Source organism: Arvicola amphibius, chromosome 1 (genome assembly GCF_903992535.2).
Source record: "Arvicola amphibius chromosome 1, mArvAmp1.2, whole genome shotgun sequence".
NCBI lineage: Eukaryota > Metazoa > Chordata > Mammalia > Rodentia > Cricetidae > Arvicola > Arvicola amphibius.
The window spans coordinates 83,625,750-83,645,298 of NC_052047.1; the positions used below are offsets into that span (position 1 = coordinate 83,625,750).

The window sequence follows — 19,549 nt, forward strand, 5'->3', positions numbered from 1 at the left end:
CGGGGAGGAGCACTCTGTGTAGAGAAGAAAATGTTGATTGAGAACAGTCTTGGAGTGTTGAAACAGAAAGGAGCTGGCTGTTAAAGCAGTCAACCAGCGAGGGAATGTTGATGTAAGAGATGGACAGGGTGTGGGGTGGCTAAGGGCTATAAATTATTGTATACGTAACTGATAAGTTTCTGGGAGAGGTTATATCTGGTACAGCATGTTCAAGAGGTTAGTGAAATACATAGTGTGTTGTAGGCACATTTCTGTAAGAAATGAGTTAGACTGCACACTGCTTTCTGAGCTGCAGTGAAACGCTTCTCCTGTGCAGTTGGTTTTCACAAACCACTGTTACTGCGCAACACAAGACTGATTAAAAACTGCAACATTTGTTATAGGACTTTGATTCATTAGTGGTCATAGATGTTCAGAATTATGGCCACATAATTAACTCTTGTAAATCTTAGTTTCGTGATATTTAATGTATCTTTCTAAAATGTGCCCTGTTCTTTTTGTAGGCAACATTGAATATCATTCACAGTGTTGTTCTCTCCGTTCTTGACAAAAACCAAAGGACTAGAGAGCTGGAGGAGGTTGCCCAGCAGAGGAGCGCTGCGAAGGACAGTCCCGTGGACACAGAGGTGGCTTATTTGACCCACGAAGGCTTGTTCATAAGTGATGCTTTCGGTGAGGGTGAGCTAGCTCCTGCAGCAGTTGACACTACCTCTCAGAGAAACACATCTCCAAATAGCGAGCCCTGCAGCAGCGATTCGGTGTCTGAACCAGAGTGTACTGATTCTTCATCCAGCAAGGAGCAGGCATCAGCGTGTGCTGCTCCGGGAGGCATAGATATTATGTGAGTATCCTGGCTTTCGTGAGAACAATGGCTCTTTGAGCCATTTTATTAATGGATTCAGTAAGATTGAGAATTTAGTTTTAGAATGTACCTTTGGTCTTGGAATTTGATAAATGATGTTAATTTATGAAACATATACTTCATTTTGAAAATGTGTAGAAAGGTATGGAGGAGAACCTTGGAGACAGTGAAGACATTGCAGGACTTTAGGACTGGTGAGGAACTTAAATTATTTAATAAGACGTCCTCATTTCAGTGCAGTGGTAATTGATTCTCAGGAAGCTGAGGAGATTGATGGAAAGTAAGCAGCACTGTTCCTGGAACCATGTCCAGGACTGCACTGGTAATTTTTCTCTGCTCGTGCTCTGTCCTGCTGCTTTCCTATTTTATACCAGTAAAGGTGCGTTTAACGTACACATTTGGTTTTTCAAACGCATGAGTTTCCTAGTGAATCACATTGTCTTTTAAACATCACTTGTAAAAATGTGTTTTGAAATTATTTCAGGTTTACAGAAAGTTTGCCATAATAGCATGAACACGCTAACGTATCATTCATCTGAAATGCCCAGTTCTCAACAGTGTACCATACGCTAAACTGTACTGTCTCCCTCTCTTTACTTCTTCACCCTCCCCTTTTCCTTTGTGTGACTAATCAGACATGATGCCCCCGAGTGTGTAGTTGCTAAACCAGAACATTCTTTTACATAATCCAGCTGTGGATTGTAACAGTAGATGGAATAAATTATCCAAAATAATCTGTAGACCACAGTCTTAAGTTTTTCAGGTGTCCCTATAATATATGGAATCAAAAAATACAAAACAAAACCTGTGAGTACTTTAACTATTAAGAATAACAGGACCTAGTTAACACATCAGTCGCTGTGGTCCAGAGCTCACGGAGCTGACGTTTTATTTGAGGTCAGTTTATTATACTTTTCCTTCTGCCAAAACAATACTGGAACTGCCTTAGTAAATGGATATTTTTTTCTGTGTTCAGGCTAATATCTTTATATTTACTATTTATAATTACTGCTATTAAAGTCTGTATTAAAATTCTGTATCTTAACTGGGCATAATGATGCACACCTTTAATCCCAGCACCTGGTGGGGGTGGGGCAGCAGAGGCAGGTGAGTTCAAAGTCAGTCTGGTCTTCATAGCAAGTTTCAGGAGAGTCAGAGATACACTGAGACTCTGTCTCAAAAAACAGCAACAAAAATTCTGTATCTTAAATAATAACATGATTTATTTATTTATTGAAACATTTCAGAGTTAGGAGATCTTTACCTGAGAGGGAAGCTCTCCTCCTCACTGTGCAGCTTTGTTTGCATTCAGGGTGCCTTCTGCAGCGTTTATCATCTTGTCGGCCCTGGCAGTGGCAGGAGGGGCAGCGCTGGTTCTCCCTACTTCGTTTTGCTTCAGACTTTTAAATTGGTGCATAGTGCACATGTGGGAAAGTAGACAGATTATAAATGTTGAGCTCAAATAGTTATTCCAAAATGAGAACATAGATCACCGGTTAGGTCAAGAAATGGAGCAGCATCTGCTCTCTAGAAAATGTACTTGCCCTTGCTCCTCCTCTAATCCATTTCCATCTTGAAACCATTAGTGATGTTGTGTGTGTGTGTGTGTGTTGTGCATGTGTGGTTGTTGCTTTAGTTTTTAGCTACATATATAGTAGAATCACATTTCTGTGTTTATCTGATTTCTTTTCCTTCAATATTATGTTTGGGATATTTGCATATAGTGGGAATCTATTTTTATTTGTGTATAAAATTGTATTTTATGACAGTATCACAAAGTAAAATTCATTCATTGAGGTTATTTCCATTTTTAGTGATAGTGACTGTCTCACCTTTGGTGGGTCCATGGATTGATACTGGGTCTTATGCATACCAAACAGAAGCTCTTGCCACTGAGTTAAATACTTAGCTCTTAAACTCTTGTTGATATCTTTGATGTACATGTAACAAATGTATATTGGAAAAACAGTGTAGCCACATATGCATATATGCATACTAGCACACAGTTACTGAACACAATGGCCTCACATTGTGGTGAGTGCACAGCCAAAAAACACAACTAACACGTGAGTGAAGGAGAATTTACTATTTTCTATGTTTTTGTGAGTTAGTAGCATATTGCCAAGAGGTCTAAATTCCTCAGTGACTCCATTACATGGCAAGTTTTAGCAGAAGATAAGACCTTATTTCAATAGTAAATTTTAACTTTTAAGTTTAAGTGAGTATTTTTGTTGGAGTTGGTATTAGTACCATACTGTCTATATAGAAATAATTGTTTTGAGTGTTGGAGAAATAATGTAGTCAGATAAAAGGCCCTTGAGTTTTATACCAGAACACAGGTAAAAAAAAAAGCTGGTTGTGGTAGTGTGTTCTTGAAATCCCAGAGTTGGGGAGGCAGAGACATGTAAGCCACTGGCTCCCCTAGCCAGCCAGCCTAGCCTACTTGCTGAGCCAGTGAGAACCGTGTCTCATACCCAAGGTAAATGACTCCTGAGGAAGGACCAAAGCTCGCTCTCTGGCTCTGTTTGCATCCACAGTATCCGTGTACTAGCCACCCCCTCCCATCTCCACCCCCAAAAGTTATAGACCAGAGGAAGCTTAATGAAATAGAGACCAGTTCTGGATTTTAGTCTTACTTTTGCAGCTGTGGGTAGGTAAACTACTGAGGTCCAGTGTCCATCTGCTTCAGTGTAGCTGAGCAAGGCTGCTCTGAGAGCGCTTCAGTGCTGTGACCCTGCATTGTCTTAAGGCACTAGTAAATAGGGATAGTGGTAGTATAGTTTTGAGGGATACTAAGTGATATTTTCTTCAGTATCTAAACCCAGTTAGAGTAGTAAGTTGCTTCTAAGTAATATAAACAGAACCTCTTAGTAGTATCTTTGAAAACTGTGTTATTGAAACAGAAGTGTTGTAAATAACACAGTACACTAACTTGGTTTATGATGACATCAAACTGAACTGTTGCCTTAGAATTGTAGCCTTTATAATATGCTTCTTTATTTAAAAAGAGGGAAATCTTGCTTTTCCCTTCAAAATATAAATACAGCTGTTTAACACAGCTTCCTCAAGGGCAGCAGTCTATTTATCTTTCCAGTGCTGAGCACTTCAGTTCAGTAAATATTCAGCCACTAAGTAAATTATAATCTTAGGAAGGAAGAATGCTGTGGGACCCTGTAAAGATTTGTCATTCAAACTAGTTTAATAAAATGCTAATTGGCCAATAGTTAGGCAGGAAGTATAGGCAGGTCGACCAGAACAGGAGAATTCTAGGAAGAGGAAAGGCTCAACCTGCAGTCACTAGCCAGACACAGAGGAAGCAAGATGAGAATTCCTCACTGAATAAGGTTCCATGCCACATGGCTGAACAGAGATAAGAATTAAGGGTTAATTTAAGTTGGAAGAGCTAGTTAATAAGCCTGACTAGTAGGCCAACCAGTTTTTAATTAATATAAGCCTCTGTGTGTTTCTTTGGACTGAGCAGCTGTGGGACCGGACAGGACAGCAACTTCCGTTTACAAAAGAACCTGCTTATTGTAGAATACCATCCCTTCCCTCCTAGTCCTTCCCTGCACCTTCCTGCCACAGCTGCCCCCTCACATCTAAGCCAAAACAATGGCTTTTCTGCTCTAGTATCTGCATACTTTCCAGTCAGAGTGTGAGCTAAGCATTAAAACTACCATAGCAAAGAAAGCTGTTCTTAGGTAATGTTAGCTTGGGTGCCATTAGAACTTACTAAAAATTTGCTATAGTCCAGAATTTTTTTCCCTATAAATGTGAGCTCTTTGTCTTCTTCTTTGATACACCACTTGTGGAGAATATGGTTTTGCCTGATTAAATCTCATTTTATCATTTTCAGAGTCAGTGAAGATATGAGATTAACTGACTTGGAGCTAGGAAAATTAGCAAGTAACATCCAGGAATTATTATGTAGTGCGTCAGATATATGCCACGATCGAGCTGTCAAGTTTCTCATGTCAAGAGCAAAGGTATTTTCATAAAGTCTTGGAGATTTTCTGTTTACACAAAGTATGACTTTAGAGATCCAAGATAGACTTGCCTGTGCTCTGTCACGGTTACTAGCTTTAGCTCTTGAAAAGTTGATGGTATTATTGCTGTGGTCTTTTAGGGAACTACTGAAATGTCAAATAATTAAATAAAATAAATGGAAAACCACTAAACCATTCTTTTCAAAATAATGTTTTTTTAAAAATTTTATTTAAAAATATAACACCTTAATTAATTTGAATCTAATATGCTATTTTACATATATACAAAACAAAAAATAAGGTGTTAATAAAATTGAACTCCAATATTGTAAAATGCATATAGGAAGCCGAGTGGTAGTGGTGCATGCCTTTAATCTAACACTCAGGCAGAGGCAGGCGGATCTCTGAGTTCGAGGCCAGGACAGGTTCCAAAGCTACAGAGAAACCCTGTCTTAAAAAAAAAAAAAACATGTAGAATAACATGAACTCATTTGAATTACTGTGTTATGAAGTGACAACCAACTTTAGACATCTTCAGCTTTTTATGTTCTAGTTTTGGACCTAAAGTATTAGGAAATTTCAGTTAAAGTTAAATAATTGTATTTAATCATAAATCTAACTACTATGATATAAATAGCATATTAGTAAAATAAAAATAACATCAAAGTTGTTAACCTGTCAGTTTTATAGCTCTACACATTTTGTGTTACACTAACTCTTGTCGTGATGTGATATTTTTAAAACTTAGGATGGTTTCCTTGAAAAGTTAAATTCCACGGAGTTCATAGCGCTCTCGAGATTAATGGAGACGTTCATTGTGGACACTGAGCAGATCTGCGGGAGGAAGAGCACGTCACTGCTGGGGGCCCTTCAGAGCCAAGCCAGCAAGTTCGTGAACAGGTTCCATGAAGAGAGGCGGACCAAGCTCAGGTAGCTCTGTGTCCGTTCTGCTCTCCCTGCCCTTTACAGAACAGTTACATTTAAAAAGGGAAATGTGGCTGGTTGACAGGCAAAATTCCTCACAGTGTAGAAGTGCGATCACATTTCTTGGCTTTCAGATGGAGTTAAAATATTTATTTCTATCCAGCCTTAATACAAGGGGAGGTACTTAGTCTTACTGTAACTTGATATGCCATGGTTTATTGATACCCATGTGAGCTCTGCCCTGTTCTAAACAGAAATGGAGGAGTGGGTTGAGCGTAGCAAGTAGACAGATGAAGGGAGTGGGAGGAGAGGAGGGAGGGGAAACTGTCGTCAGGATATAAAATAAATAAAGTTTATTTCTATTGAAGTCTTTCTGTTGATTCTTCATTGATGTTGATTTCCCGCTCAAGTTTGACTAAATTGTTTTCTTTGCTATTTTTGGCTAGGCTAAGAGACAGAAGATACTTTGGAAAAGTATTAGTTCTGTTAGTTGGTGGGTCCGGTTTATCATGACGTTCAGAACTGAGTACTGCCAACTTGCTGAATATCTTCTTACTTTCTTTTGACTAAAGAGAATGTCATTAAAGTTCATCTGCCTTTCTTTTTACTTTTGAACAGCCTCCTCCTAGACAATGAGCGCTGGAAGCAAGCTGATGTTCCTGCAGAATTTCAGGATCTTGTTGATTCTATAGCAGATGGAAAGATTGCATTACCTGAAAAAAAACCTGCGGGTATGTGTAGTCTTTCACACACTGTTCCTTATATTGATGACTAGGGCATACTGTCTCAATTCCACTTCATGTAAACAAAATGATTTTTCAAATAGTTATACATATAGATGCATTAACAATTTTTGGGGGGGTCTGGAAAGAGAAGGGTTTTGACTTCTTTGGAGGGTCTTTTTTTAATTAATTAATTTATTTCATATATATACATTTGCCAAAAGAGAGCGTCAGATCTCATTACAGATGGTTGTAAGCCACCATGTGGTTGCTAGGAATTGAACTCAGGACCTCTGGAAGAGTAGCCAGTGCTCTTAACCTCTGAGCCATCTCTCAAGCTCTCTTTGGAAGTTCTTGTGGTAGGAGTTATTATATACTTTGTTTCTGTCTCTGTTCCCCAGGCCTGCCTTGCTGACCATGAGTGTGTGCTGTTAGAACTCGGTTAGCACTTGCTAGTCCTTATGACTAGGAGTCCTGGGTTCTTATGCCTGTATCCATGTGCACTCACTGGCTTACTAGGTACTGACCATGGCCCCAGAGAAGGGAAGGTTAACTGATACCTAATACTGAGTGCCTGTCTGGTGCTAGGCATTGTTGTTTTAAGTAGTTTACAGGTACTATGTCATTGATGTTCTGTAAACGAGGCTGTTTAACAAATGCAGAAGCTGGAGCACAGCAAGGTTATACATGTAAGTTTAGAGTTAGAGAACTAGAAATGGGAGAGTACGGACTCAGATCCAGGCAAACTGACAGTAGGACCTGTCTCTTATCTGCTCTGCTTGTGTGTGTGCAGAAGAGAGAGTTAATTAAGAAAGCACTTGCCACCACAAAACAAACAGACCTACGTTCAAGTTGAATTGATACTAGAACTTACTTTATTTGCATGAAAGAAAAGAGGAATTAAATATTTGTCTTAAGGGTTCAGAAACTTGAAACTTAGGAAAAGCATTAATTATATGCCTTTGTTAAGCTAATTATTTGGCTGCTCCAAGACAGTGATCTAATTTATTTTTCTTTTTACCTAAAAATGTAAAATTTTGTTTTAAGTGATAAAACATATCACATGCTCAAAATTAATGTCTTGGTTGAGTTCTTTAAGGGCTAATGTTAATAATGAAAAGTAGCCATTGTAAAATGCTAGTTCTGCCTCTAACCTAATTCTAACTTCAAAGGATGATTTATTATCTACTGTGTACCAGGTCCCATAGAGAGGCAGTTTATAATCATTACTCCTGTCATTCTGATGAGCCTAAGAGGCAGATAGTTTTGCTACAAAGAACTTAAGTCATTGGCCCAAAGTCATACAGCCAATACTTGGAATAGTGGGACTTAAACCCAAGTCTGACTGTAAAGCAGTGTACTCCCTGTACAGTGCCACATAGCTTCCCAAGATTCAGTAGGTCTTTGTTTCAGAGATGAGATAGTTCTGGTTCTAAACAGGAACTACCATTTTTATTTTTCTCTAGTAATTTGTTTTATTTTGTCTCTTACCTTTCTTGTTTGCTTTGTTTTCTAGCTACAGAAGAAAGGAAGCCAGCTGAAGTCCTTGTTGTTGAAGGACACCAGTATGCTGTTGTTGGGTGAGTAGCACATTTCTCTTTGAAACCTGCCTTCTTGTTCTCTCTTGGAGTGAACTGCAAATTTTGAATAACAATGTTAAAAACTATAAAATATTTAAGGGAAATTTTATGATTCTTTTTTTTAATTTTCCATTGTTCTGTAGTATGCTTTACCCATCAAGGACTACACTGGTGTCACAGAAAGGCCCCAATTTTCTCATGTAACAGGAAATGTATGAATCAGCCCAAGGCCCGTGTAGTAACTGCTTGGTACCGTTCTTACCACCCAGGCGCTTGCTGCCTGTTTTTCTCTATAGCTCCTTGTGTGTAACATAGCATAGTAGTTTAGTGAGACACAACAGCTCTGTCAGAGAGTGGTTGCTGTTCTGTGTATCCTAGCACACCTCACCACTGCCATTGTTGATGTTGGTCGTTTGCCCTTTTGTCAATAAATATGTCTCTAACTGAAGTCAACTGGAAACGAACTTATCGTTTGTGCTGCATGCCTTTTATGAAATTTTAAACTCATCATTGTCTTTAAAGCATTGAACAATTTGTGTTGTCTTTGCTTCTTGTCAGTGTTTCTTGAAGTTTCTTGAAGCTGTTCCTTCCATAAAGAGAGTAGTGTCTTGTTACAACAGTGTATACAGTAGAATTGTCTCTGATACCCTGGTAGAGCTATGCACTCTGCAGAGGTGAGGGAGTTACTGATTTCAGTTTTCAGTTCTCTTAGTACCATGGCAGCCACACAAAGGATGCTTAAGCTGGAAGCTTCTTCCCCATTACTTTCAGGTTGCTGAAATATGTTTAACAGGGACACTCCTTCCTGCCCTCTGGAATCTTTGCATGTCTCTGGGAGGGCAAAGCTGCTTTCAACCCCTCCAGCTGAAGTGTCATTTCTGTCTATTGATTTGTTATCCAGTCACATTTCCTGTGCTTGATGAAAATGGCTCCCCTTGTCAAGTTTCTTGGCTCTTTAGGAAAAGAAACTGTTGCCAAAAAGACTGAACTTCCTGGCTAAAGGGGACAAATGCATCTTCTAGGAAGATTATAAAGATCTGCAGTGGACTCACACCACACAGAGCAGACTCTAAAGCAGACATGAGACATACGTAGGCTCCCAGATGAGTTTAAAAGTCTAGATGCTTCTATTGAATTTTAGTTCTTAATAACGTGCAGGCTTTTTTTTTTTAAAAAAAAAAAAAAAAAAGATTGATTTATATATTATGCATACAGTGTTCTGTCAGAAGAGGGCACCGAATCTCATTCCAGCTGGTTGTGAGCCACCATGTGGTTGCTGGGAATTGAACTCAGGACCTCTGGAAGATCAGTCAGTTCTCTTAACCTCTGAGCCATCTCTCCAGCCTAAACTTGCAGACTTTTATTTAACATGGCTTTCTCATTTCTGAAAGCTGAATGAATTTAGATGTCTTACAGTAAGTCATTCTTCCCCATTCCTAATTTCATTTGTACTTAACCTCCGATAATACGCCTTTTCTACTGTGACCTGTCCTGCTATTAAACTGATAGTTTCTCATCTTTTTGTGACCACTCAGTAAACTTCCTAGGACATTATGTTCTCCTTAGAGCATTATAAATTCTTTTATATCACTGAGAAAATCTGATCTGTCCTCCCTTTGTTAATTCAAGAGCTATAATTGAAGACTGTTTACATGAGTGAGCAGAACCACTGACCAATCTTTTTCTCAGTGTTTCTGATTTTCCCAGAAAAGGAATACTTGTGTATGGTAGAAACTTGCTTAAAATTGCCATCCAGAGGGACTGGCAAGATGGCTCAGTAGTTAAGAGCCCTTGTTACTCTTGCAGAGAACCCAAGTCTGGTTCCTGGCAACCCATGGTGTCTAGCAACTGTCTTTAGCTCCAGTTAAACTCCAGGGGATCCAAAACCCTCCTCTGGTCTCAGTGAGGACTGCATGCATATGGTACACAGATATACGTGAAAGCAAAATACTCATACATGTGTTATAAAAATAAGTAAATCTTAAAAAATGCCATACAGAGAAAATGACGTTTCTATAGCACAAAGTTTGACGAGACATTCATTATCAGTGTCTTGTAGCTGACTCTGAAGTTATACAGCTGCCAAGTTTGGTATATCGCCATAGATGTTTTGAACTGGTTATTTGACTTTTTGATGAGTGTCTTTGGGTTATCTTTTTCTTCTAGAACTGTCTTGCTGTTAATTAGAATCATCCTTGAATATTGCCAGTGTGTGGATAACATTCCATCTGTTACCACTGACATGCTCACTCGTCTGACAGATTTGTTGAAGGTGTGTACAGCTTTTCCCATTTATTTGAAAAATAGTTGGAAGAGTTCATTTATTAGAGTATAATTAATCTTTAACTTCTAAAACACCAAGTTATTTTTAGGGTAGGGTTTTGTGATACTGGCCATCTTTATATATCAACAAGGACAACATGCTCTGTCTTCTCCATATTCATTGTGTGCATGTGTGAGGTGTGCATGTGCTCATGTGTGTACATGTGTGCACTCACATGGCCTTACGTCCATAGTGCTGTTAATGATAAGAAGACTGAACACTACTCAACTCATTAGGATCAGAACCTAAAGTGCTTTCTGGTACCTGGCAGGAGCTCACTGAAGCTTCAGCTCACTCAAGTCAGAGATTTTTCTTAACATTCTTCTGGAACCATTAATGTAATAAAATTTGATGATTTCAGCTATTTCATACTAATAAGTATTCTTATGTGCTAGTATAACAAAGGCTTTATTCTTTACTCTCACTTTATTGAAAATGGATTTTTTCTCACATAGTATATCCTGATTACCCTCTCCAGTTTCTTTACACCTCTCTGCCCATCTGGATTAATTCCCTTTCTGTTCTCATTAGAAAAAAAAACAGACTTCTAAGAGATAACAGCATATAACAAAATAAAGTATAAGATAAAACAAAATCAACACATTGAAGTTGGACAAGACAAACCAACAGAGGAAAAAGAGCCCAAAAGAATCCCAAGAGTCAAAGACCTACCTGTGCACATGCTCAGAAGGCCCATAAAACACCAAAGTGAAAGCTGTGATGTGTACACAGAGGGCCTGGTGCAGCCCTGGGCAGGCCCTGTGCTTGCTATTTCAGTCTGAGTTTGGATGTGCTTTTGCTCAGTTGATTCAGGAGGCCTTCTTCTCCTTGTGTCCTCCATCCCCTCTGACTCTTACACTCTTTCCACCTCCTCTTCCAAGGATTCCCTGAGCTCTGAGAGGATAGATTTGATGGAGACATCCTATTTAGAGCTGTGTTTTCCAAGGTTTCCCTTCATAATGTCTGGATGTGAGTCTCTGTATTTGTTTCTGTCTGATGCGAGAGAAACTTTTTCTGACGATGGCTGAATAAGCACTGATTTATGATTGTAACAATATGTTGTTTAGGAGTCATTCTAGCACAACTTTATTTTGTTTTTGTAAGACCAGTAGTATTTGTTTTTGCCCTAGGTTTCTGGGCTCTCTATTCTCTGGTTTTTGGCACCCAAGTAGTGTCAGGTATAGGTTCTATCTCATGGAGTGGCCTTAAGACCAATCAGACGTTGGTTGGTTATTCCCACAAGCTTTGTGACACCATTTCCCTGGCAGATTTTGCAAGCAAGACAGCATTGTAGATCAAAGGGATTGTGGTTGGATTGGTGTCTACCTTTTCTCTTTTAGTAGCTTGCAGAATATCTTCCTGTACCAAAAACACTAGAATGTAGGGATGAAGGGTCTATGTATGCTCCAACATGACCTCTTCATGTTCAATGAGTTGTGTAGGTGTTGTCTTCAGCAATGGCGTCTTACTGTCAGCTTGTGGAGAGCAACTTATTGCTTTGATATTATCCTGGGTTGTTTGTGGATTTCCATGGCACTCCTTTGACATCTTCCTTTCCAATTTGTATTCCCTTAATCACCTTCAGTAGTCTTACTGTGTTAGCTAAGACTTCAAGTACTGTATTGAATAGGTATGAAGAGAGTTGGAAGTTTCATCTTGTTTCTGATCTTAGTGGAATTGGTTTGAGTTTCCATTTCAGTTGATGATGACTGTGGGCTTGCTGTAGAAAGTACCTTTATTATGTTGAGGCTTTCCCCTTGTGTCCCTGTTCTCTCCAGGACTTTTATCCAGAAGGGGTGTTGGATTTTGTCAAAGACCTTTTCTGCATCTAATGAGAAGATCGTGTGGTTTTATGTCTTTGAGTTTGTTTGTATGATGGATTATATTTATTGATATTTGTATGTTGAATCATTCCTGCATCTCTGGATTGAAGCCTTACTTGATCATGTGGATAATCTTTTTTTTTATTATTTGTTCTTGGATTTTGTTTGGAAGTATTTTATTGAGACTTTTTCTATGTTCATAAGGGAAATTGGTTTGAAATTCTCTTTTCTTCATTGAGTCTTTATGTGGTTTGGGTATCGGGGTGACTGTGGCCTCAGTTTATGAATTGGGCAATGTTCCTTCTGTTTCAATTTTGTGAAATAATTTGAGGAATATTGGCATTAACTCTTCTTAGAAAGTCTAGTGGAATTTTTATGCTAAGACCGTCTGGCCCTGAGCTTTTTGTATGTGGGGGGAGATTTGGAGACTTTTAATAACTGCTTCTATTTCACTAGGGGTTATAAGCCTTTTTAAACTGCTTATCTGGTCTTTATTTAACTTTGATAAGTGGTATGTATTGAGAATTTGGTGGAGTATAGGTTTTTAAAGTATATCCTTATAAGTCTCTGGATTTTCTCATTGTCTATTATGACCCCATTCCCTTTTCATTTCTGATTTTGTTAGTTTGGATATTCTCTTTCTACCTTTTAGTTAACTTGTATAAGGGTTTGTCGATCTTAACTAATTTTTCTCCAATAACCATCTTCTTGTTACATTGATTCTTTGTATTGTTCTCTTTATTTCTATTTTATTGATTTCAGCCTTGAGTTTGATTGTTTTTTTATTTTTTGGTTTTTTGAGACAGGGTTTCTCTGCAGCTTTAGAGCCTGTCCTGGAGCTAGCTCTTGTAGACCAGGCTGGTCTCGAACTCACAGAGATCCGCCTGCCTCTGCCTCCCGAGTGCTAGGATTAAAGGCGTGTGCCACCACTGCCCAGCGAGTTTGATTATTTCTTGCTATTTACTTCTTTTGGGTGTGTTTGTTTCTTTGTGTTTTAGAGCTTTGAGGTGTGCAGTTAAGATGCTTGTCTGAGATTTCCAATTTCTTTGAACTTGCCTTTTAGAACTGCTTTGATTGTGTCTCATAAGTTTGGGTATGCTGTGTATCCATTTTCATTCAATTATAGAAAGTCTTTCATTTCTTTCTTAATTTGTATCCTGACCCATTTTTCATTCGGTAGAGAGTTGTTCATTTTCCCGAGTTTGTAAACTTTTTCTTGTTTCTGTTGTTGATATTCGGCTTTAATCTATAGTGACTAGTTAGGATGCAGGGAATTATTTCAGTTTTCTTGTTTATTTGTTTTTCTGTTGAGACTTGCTTTGTGACTGAGTACGTCACAAAGTATATGCGGTCAATTTTGCAGAATGTTCCGTGAGTTGCTGAGGAGAAAATGTATTCTTCTGTGTTTGGATGAAATGTTCTGTAGATATCTGTTAGGTCCATTTGGCTTATAACATCTGTTAGTTTCATTATTTCTCTGTTTACTTTTTGTCTGGATGACCTTTCTGTTGGTGACAGTGGGGTATAGATGTCTCCCACTATCAGTGTATGAGGGTCAATATGATTTAAGCTGTAGTAGTGTTTCTTTTATGAACTTGGGTGCCTTTGTTTTTGGAGTATAGATGTTAAGAATTTAAATGTCATCTTGATGGAGTTTCCCTTTGATGTGTATGTAGTGTTCTTCTCTATCTCTTCTGGTTAGTTTTGGTTTGAAGTATATTTTGTTAGATATTAAAATGTTTACACCAGCTTTCTTCTTAAGTCTGTTTGCTTGGAATTCTTTTTCCATTCCTTTTCCCTGAGATACTGTCTATCTTTGATGTTGAGTTGTATTTCTTGGATGCAGCAGCAGGATGGTTCCTGTTTTCATGTCTATTTTGTTAGTGTGAGTCTTTTTATTGGGGGATTAAGTCTATTGCTTTTGAGAGGTATCAATGACTAGTGATTATTGATTCCTGTTATTTTGTTGTTGTTGTTGGTGGTGGTGGTAGTGGTTTTGTGTATATGTGTGTGTGTGTGTGTGTGTGTGTGTGTGTGTGTATGTGTTTCCCTTTTGATTTTGCTACTCTGAGATTATTTATTCCCTGTGTTTTTATGGTTGTAGTTTACTTCCTTAGGTTGGAGTTTTCCTTCTAACACTTTCTGAAGGGCTGGATTTGTAGATAAATATTGCTTAAATTTGACTTTATCATAGACAACCTTATTTTTTTCTATCCATGGGGATTGAAAATTTTGTTGGGTATAGTAGTCTGGGCTGGGCATCTGTGGTCTTTTAGAGTCTATAGCACATCTGTCCAACCCCTTCTGGCTTTTAGAGTCTCCACTGAGAAGTCAGCTATAATTCTAATAGTTCTGTCTTTATATGTTAGTTGGTGTTTGTCCCTTGCAGCTTTTAATATTCTTGCTTTGTTCCATACATTTAATGTTCTGATTATTATGTGCCAAGGGGTCTAATCTATTTGGTGTTCTGTATGCCTCTTGTGTCTTATAGGAATGTCCTTCTTTAGGTTAGGGAAATTTTCTTTTATGAATTTGTAGAAAATACCTTCTGGGTCTTTGAGCTAGATTACATTGTCCTTCTCTATTTCTATTGTTGTTAGATCTGTCTCTTCATAGTGTCCCACATTTCCTGGATGTTTTGTACCAGGAATGTTTGAACATTGCCTTTGACTGATGTGTCCATTCCTTCTGCTGTATCTCAGTGCCTAAGATTTTATTTTCTCTTCCGTAGTTCCTGTTTAAATTCTTAAACTTTTCATTTCCAGAATTCCCTCAGTTTGCGTTTTCTTTATTGATTCTATTTCCATTTTCAGGTCTTGAACAGTTTTATTCCTCTCCGTCTACTGTTTTTGTTGTCTGGGATATCCTTAAGGGATTTATTCATTTCCTCTTTAAGAACCTCTCATATCCATTCATGTTGTTTTAAGGTCTTTTTCTTGTGTTTCAGCTCTTTTGGAATATCCAGGACCTGCTGTGAGGGTTTCTGAGCTCTGGTAGAGACATAATTGCTGTACTTATTTGTTACTGACTGTGTTTTACACTGGCATCTAGGAATCTAGGTCTGGGTGCTGGTATCTATCTGGTCTGGTCTTTGTTGGGTGAGTGCTTTGTTCCCTGGTTTCTGTGTCCTCTCTGGATTTCAGGAGAGTGTGTTGGCTGTGTGTTGTCTGTGTCCTCTCTGGATTTTAGGAGTGTGCTGGCTGTGTGTTGTCTGTGTCCTCTCTGGAGTTCAGGAGAGTGTGCTGGCTGTGTGTTGTCTGTGTCCTCTCTGGATTTTAGGAGTGTGCTGGCTGTGTGTTGTCTGTGTCCTCTCTGGAGTTCAGGAGAGTGTGCTGGCTGTGTGTTGTCTGTGTCCTCTCTGGATTTTAGGAGTGTGCTGGCTGTGTGTTGTCTGTGTCCTCTCTGGAGTTCAGGAGAGTGTGTTGGCTGTGTGTTGTTGTCTGTTTGAAAATTTTCTGTGGGCCTGATAGGTGTGGCCACTGAGGTATCCAGGTAAAATGTCTTTCTGGGTATTGGGAGCTGACACTTAGGAATGGGGATTGGCTAGGGCCCTGAAGGGACTCACAGGAGGGAGGAAAGCAGAGTGTTCCACCAGCAGTCTCAGTGGAGAAAACCCTTTGCTATGTAAGTGTGAGGACCAGAGTTTGAGTCTCCAGCACTGACAAAAACAGGGTGGTCCTGGAGGCACCAAACATACGTGAACACACATGTACAGAAAAATAAAGGACTTTCATGAAGAGTGACAGAAACTGGAGTTAGAGAGTTGACTCAGTGGTTAAAACCATTTGCTGTTCTTAAGGAAGATTCCAGAACCCATATTGTGGCTCACAACCATCTGTAATTTCAGTTCTAGGGGGTTCATTGCCTACTTCTGACTTATGTAGAGCCCAGGCATAGACATGGTACACATATATAATTGCAGCAAAACACTCACACACATATAAAATATAGATCTTTAACAGAAAAGAGTGATTGAAACTTAACTGCTTTTGGAAGGCAGCTATGCTCACCACTACACCACCAACACAAAACCTAACTGCTTTTGTAAATGTAGATTAGAGATTAATTTCCAAAAACTGATTTTTAGATTTCTCAAATTTTCCCCACCAGAAGTCAATAAGAGTCTACCTGTCCTGTCCCCTTTTCATTAATGCATAAATAGATTATAGTTACTGTTACCAGAAAATTCATCAAACCATTGTAGTGAGCCATTCCTCTCGGCACTTGGGAAGCTGAGGCAGGAGAATTGCCAGCGTGGATTATGTAGTGAATTCAGATCAGTGTGCACCACAGAGTGAAACCTGTCTCTAAATTTAAAGAAAACTTCAACTAAAACATAACTTCATGGTTTGTAATGAGAGGGCTGAGCAGAGGAGGAGTGTGTTTGTGTCTCTGGGGCAGTTGGCGCTTTAATGAACTGATCAGATTGTTTTCCTTCTTCCTTTGTTAGTACTTCAATTCAAGAAGTTGCCAGTTAGTTCTTGGAGCTGGTGCATTGCAAGTTGTTGGACTAAAAACAATAACTACAAAAAATTTGGGTATGAATTCTTCATTTAGTTCCCATTCTGAGTTGTTAGAATGTCACTTTTGTATTGTGTTTATGCCTGATGTTCATATGGCTTGGATCGGAGCCTGTGAAAGTGGCAGATGCCACATTAGCCTTCTTGTGGTGTGTGTGCACTCTAGGGAGTTCCCATTGTTCCAGGTTGTATGGAAGATGTGTCGCTTTCTAAAATACAGTGTATAAAGTATTTCTGGAAATCTGTATTAAAAAGCACTTTGGGAAAAGAATCAGCTGTGCCAGTGTCCTCGGGCTGTTCACGGGCACAGTGGAAGATTAGCATGTTCATTGCCAAACTACTTCCTTGTGCAAATGAAATATATTGTTTTCTGCAATGGTGCTTTTCATTTGTGAAATAAACTGGAATCTGTATAAGATTAGTGTGGATGTTTTTACTTAATTTGATAATTAAAATCAACTAATATCTTTGTTTTTCCATTCTTATTTACTACCCAACTCCAGCCCTTTCTTCACGGTGTTTGCAGTTAATTGTGCACTACATTCCTGTGATCCGGGCTCATTTTGAAGCCCGACTACCCCCTAAGCAATGGAGCATGCTTAGGCATTTTGATCATATCACCAAGGTACTTCTCACCTGTTTTCTATTGGAGTTTCACAGATGTCTTCTTTAATTGTTAAGTGTTTTGGAAATATGTCTTAGGAAATTTTAAAATACAGTGTTATTTCTTCTTACAGGATTACCATGACCATATAGCCGAAATATCAGCTAAGCTTGTAGCGATAATGGACAGCCTATTTGATAAGCTTTTGTCAAAGGTAATGATTCTTCTAAATGATTAAGCTTGGCATATGTCTAAGGCATTGTGATTTTACATTTTGTAGAGAATTCTAGATACATAGGGACATGGTAAAAGAATCTAAGTGTTTACGAGGTATTTACCAATTGCTCAAAATTTTCACTTTTTTTCCCCAGGAAAATTTTATCATCTCTTAGGGTCCTTTAGTGGTCGGGCTTACAATTGCATTGCAAACCCTATCTCTCAGTTAAGAGAAGAGTGCAGTAGAATGTTCACATTTTGCATAGCTGATTCTCATCTTCCAAATGGCCTGGGGGAGTAAGGGAAATAAAGACAGGGAGTCATTTTGGTGCACTGACACTCTCTATCCATAAGAAGAGAATTTCCTGAGAAGCTTTTCACTGTTCATATTTATTACCTATATTTGACAGATAGTGACATTTTGTTTTTTATTCAAATATGTTACAATAAATTTGAAGCAGGATGGTATTTTATCTCCCAGTACTCAGGTGCTTCAAATGCACTGTAACATATTAATTCAGAGGGCTAGGGAGATCCCTCAGTCAGCAAAGTGCTTTCCTTGCAAGCAGGACCAATGGGTCTTTTTTTGTTTGTCTTTAACAGAGGGAAGCATGGTGGCAAATGCTTGTGGTCCCTACTCAGGGGAGGTGGAGACAGGCAAATGCCTGGGGTATGATGGCCAGCCAACATAGCCATCTTGGTGACTTTCAGGCCAGTGAGGAATCTGTCTCATAATATAAGGTGGATGGCATTTGAGGAGTATCACACAGGTGTCCACTTGCAGTCACAGAAATCAAATCTTAAAGGAACAGTCTTCCATAAACACTGCAGTTACCACACCTAAGGATGTTACCAGTAACTCCGTGTCCTCTACTGACCCCTCACATGTTTGGGACTTAGCCAGTGACTCAGCTTACCTTTTACTGTGATTTCTTTGGACAGAGACTTCTCGTTACATTTGCCGATTGTGTCTCTCAAGTTCTTTGTTTTGTTCTGATAAACTGGAGTGCCCCTCCACAGTTTTACTGCCCCCGCCCTAGAGGCTGTGGCCAGGCCGTAGAGCAGAGGTGTGTGCTCCTTTCATGGCAACTTTCCACCTGTCTGCCCGGCACCTTGCATTCCCATGTTAACAAGTCTGCCTTTGCTGCTCCCTGACTTGCTTGCCCAGAACTTTAATCTTTTTTAAAAATTCATACCAAAATAGAAGACAGGATTTGTTTGGGTTTGTCTTTTAGTTTTTAGCTTTTCATTTTCTTGCCTGAAATTTTAATTTTGAAATATATGCCACAATAATATAGTCTAGACTATTTCAAGACGCTAATAAGGGTGCCATTTCTTGTATTGAATGAGTCTATCTTCAGTTATACTGACAGCTAGACTAATTAGTATCTTACTCATTTATTCACTTACGCAAACCATTGTGCTGGGTAACAGGGCAACACAGAGTAGATCAGTCTTCCATCTGGTCCTCAAATAGTAAAGATCTAGTAGGGAAAACTTAGAATAGCTTCAGCAACAAAGAAGCATATGTGAAACATTATGAGTAAGGAATTGGTTCCACATGTTGGAGCTCTTACTGCTGTGGGAGACACAGTTGCCAGCTGGGAGAGGACCTGGGAAAGCATTGCGGCTGTTGCATGCATATGAAGTTTGCTTTTAAAGGGTGTTAGAGCAGTGAAATTAACATGCAAAAGTCTCTGAGATAACATGTTGGAAAGCATAAGAAACCAATTCTGTGTCACAGTTAAAGAGGCAGACCCAAATTAAGTCTCATGTTTGCTACAGACTAGCCTGTGAAGGACCATGAGTGACAGTCTCCACCTCCAGATGGGAATAATAGGATGATCTCAGAGGGAAGAGTGGGAGTTAGGGAGAGAATATATATCTCTGTGTTGTGCACTCTTTGTTTTTATTGTGTTTGACTGTAGCAAGTGTTAGTAAATTGTCAGCTGCCAATATTCTGCTGTTGTTACTAGTAACTCAGGTGAG

The 19,549-nt window shown here is 39.0% G+C and overlaps 1 protein-coding gene across 2 annotated transcripts in view; it reads left to right on the forward strand.

The window, feature by feature from the left end:
• The window catches only part of Vps54 (VPS54 subunit of GARP complex), a 77,572-nt gene that overhangs the window by 50,058 nt on the left and 7,965 nt on the right, over positions 1–19,549 (forward strand). For both annotated transcript variants that reach the window (XM_038347657.1, XM_038347664.2), the window contains exons 12-20: positions 504–841; positions 4,719–4,848; positions 5,597–5,778; positions 6,391–6,503; positions 8,011–8,074; positions 10,241–10,346; positions 16,671–16,758; positions 17,244–17,365; positions 17,478–17,558. In XM_038347657.1, the coding sequence (XP_038203585.1) occupies positions 504–841; positions 4,719–4,848; positions 5,597–5,778; positions 6,391–6,503; positions 8,011–8,074; positions 10,241–10,346; positions 16,671–16,758; positions 17,244–17,365; positions 17,478–17,558 (1,224 nt within the window). The remainder of the gene's footprint in view (positions 1–503; positions 842–4,718; positions 4,849–5,596; positions 5,779–6,390; positions 6,504–8,010; positions 8,075–10,240; positions 10,347–16,670; positions 16,759–17,243; positions 17,366–17,477; positions 17,559–19,549) is intronic.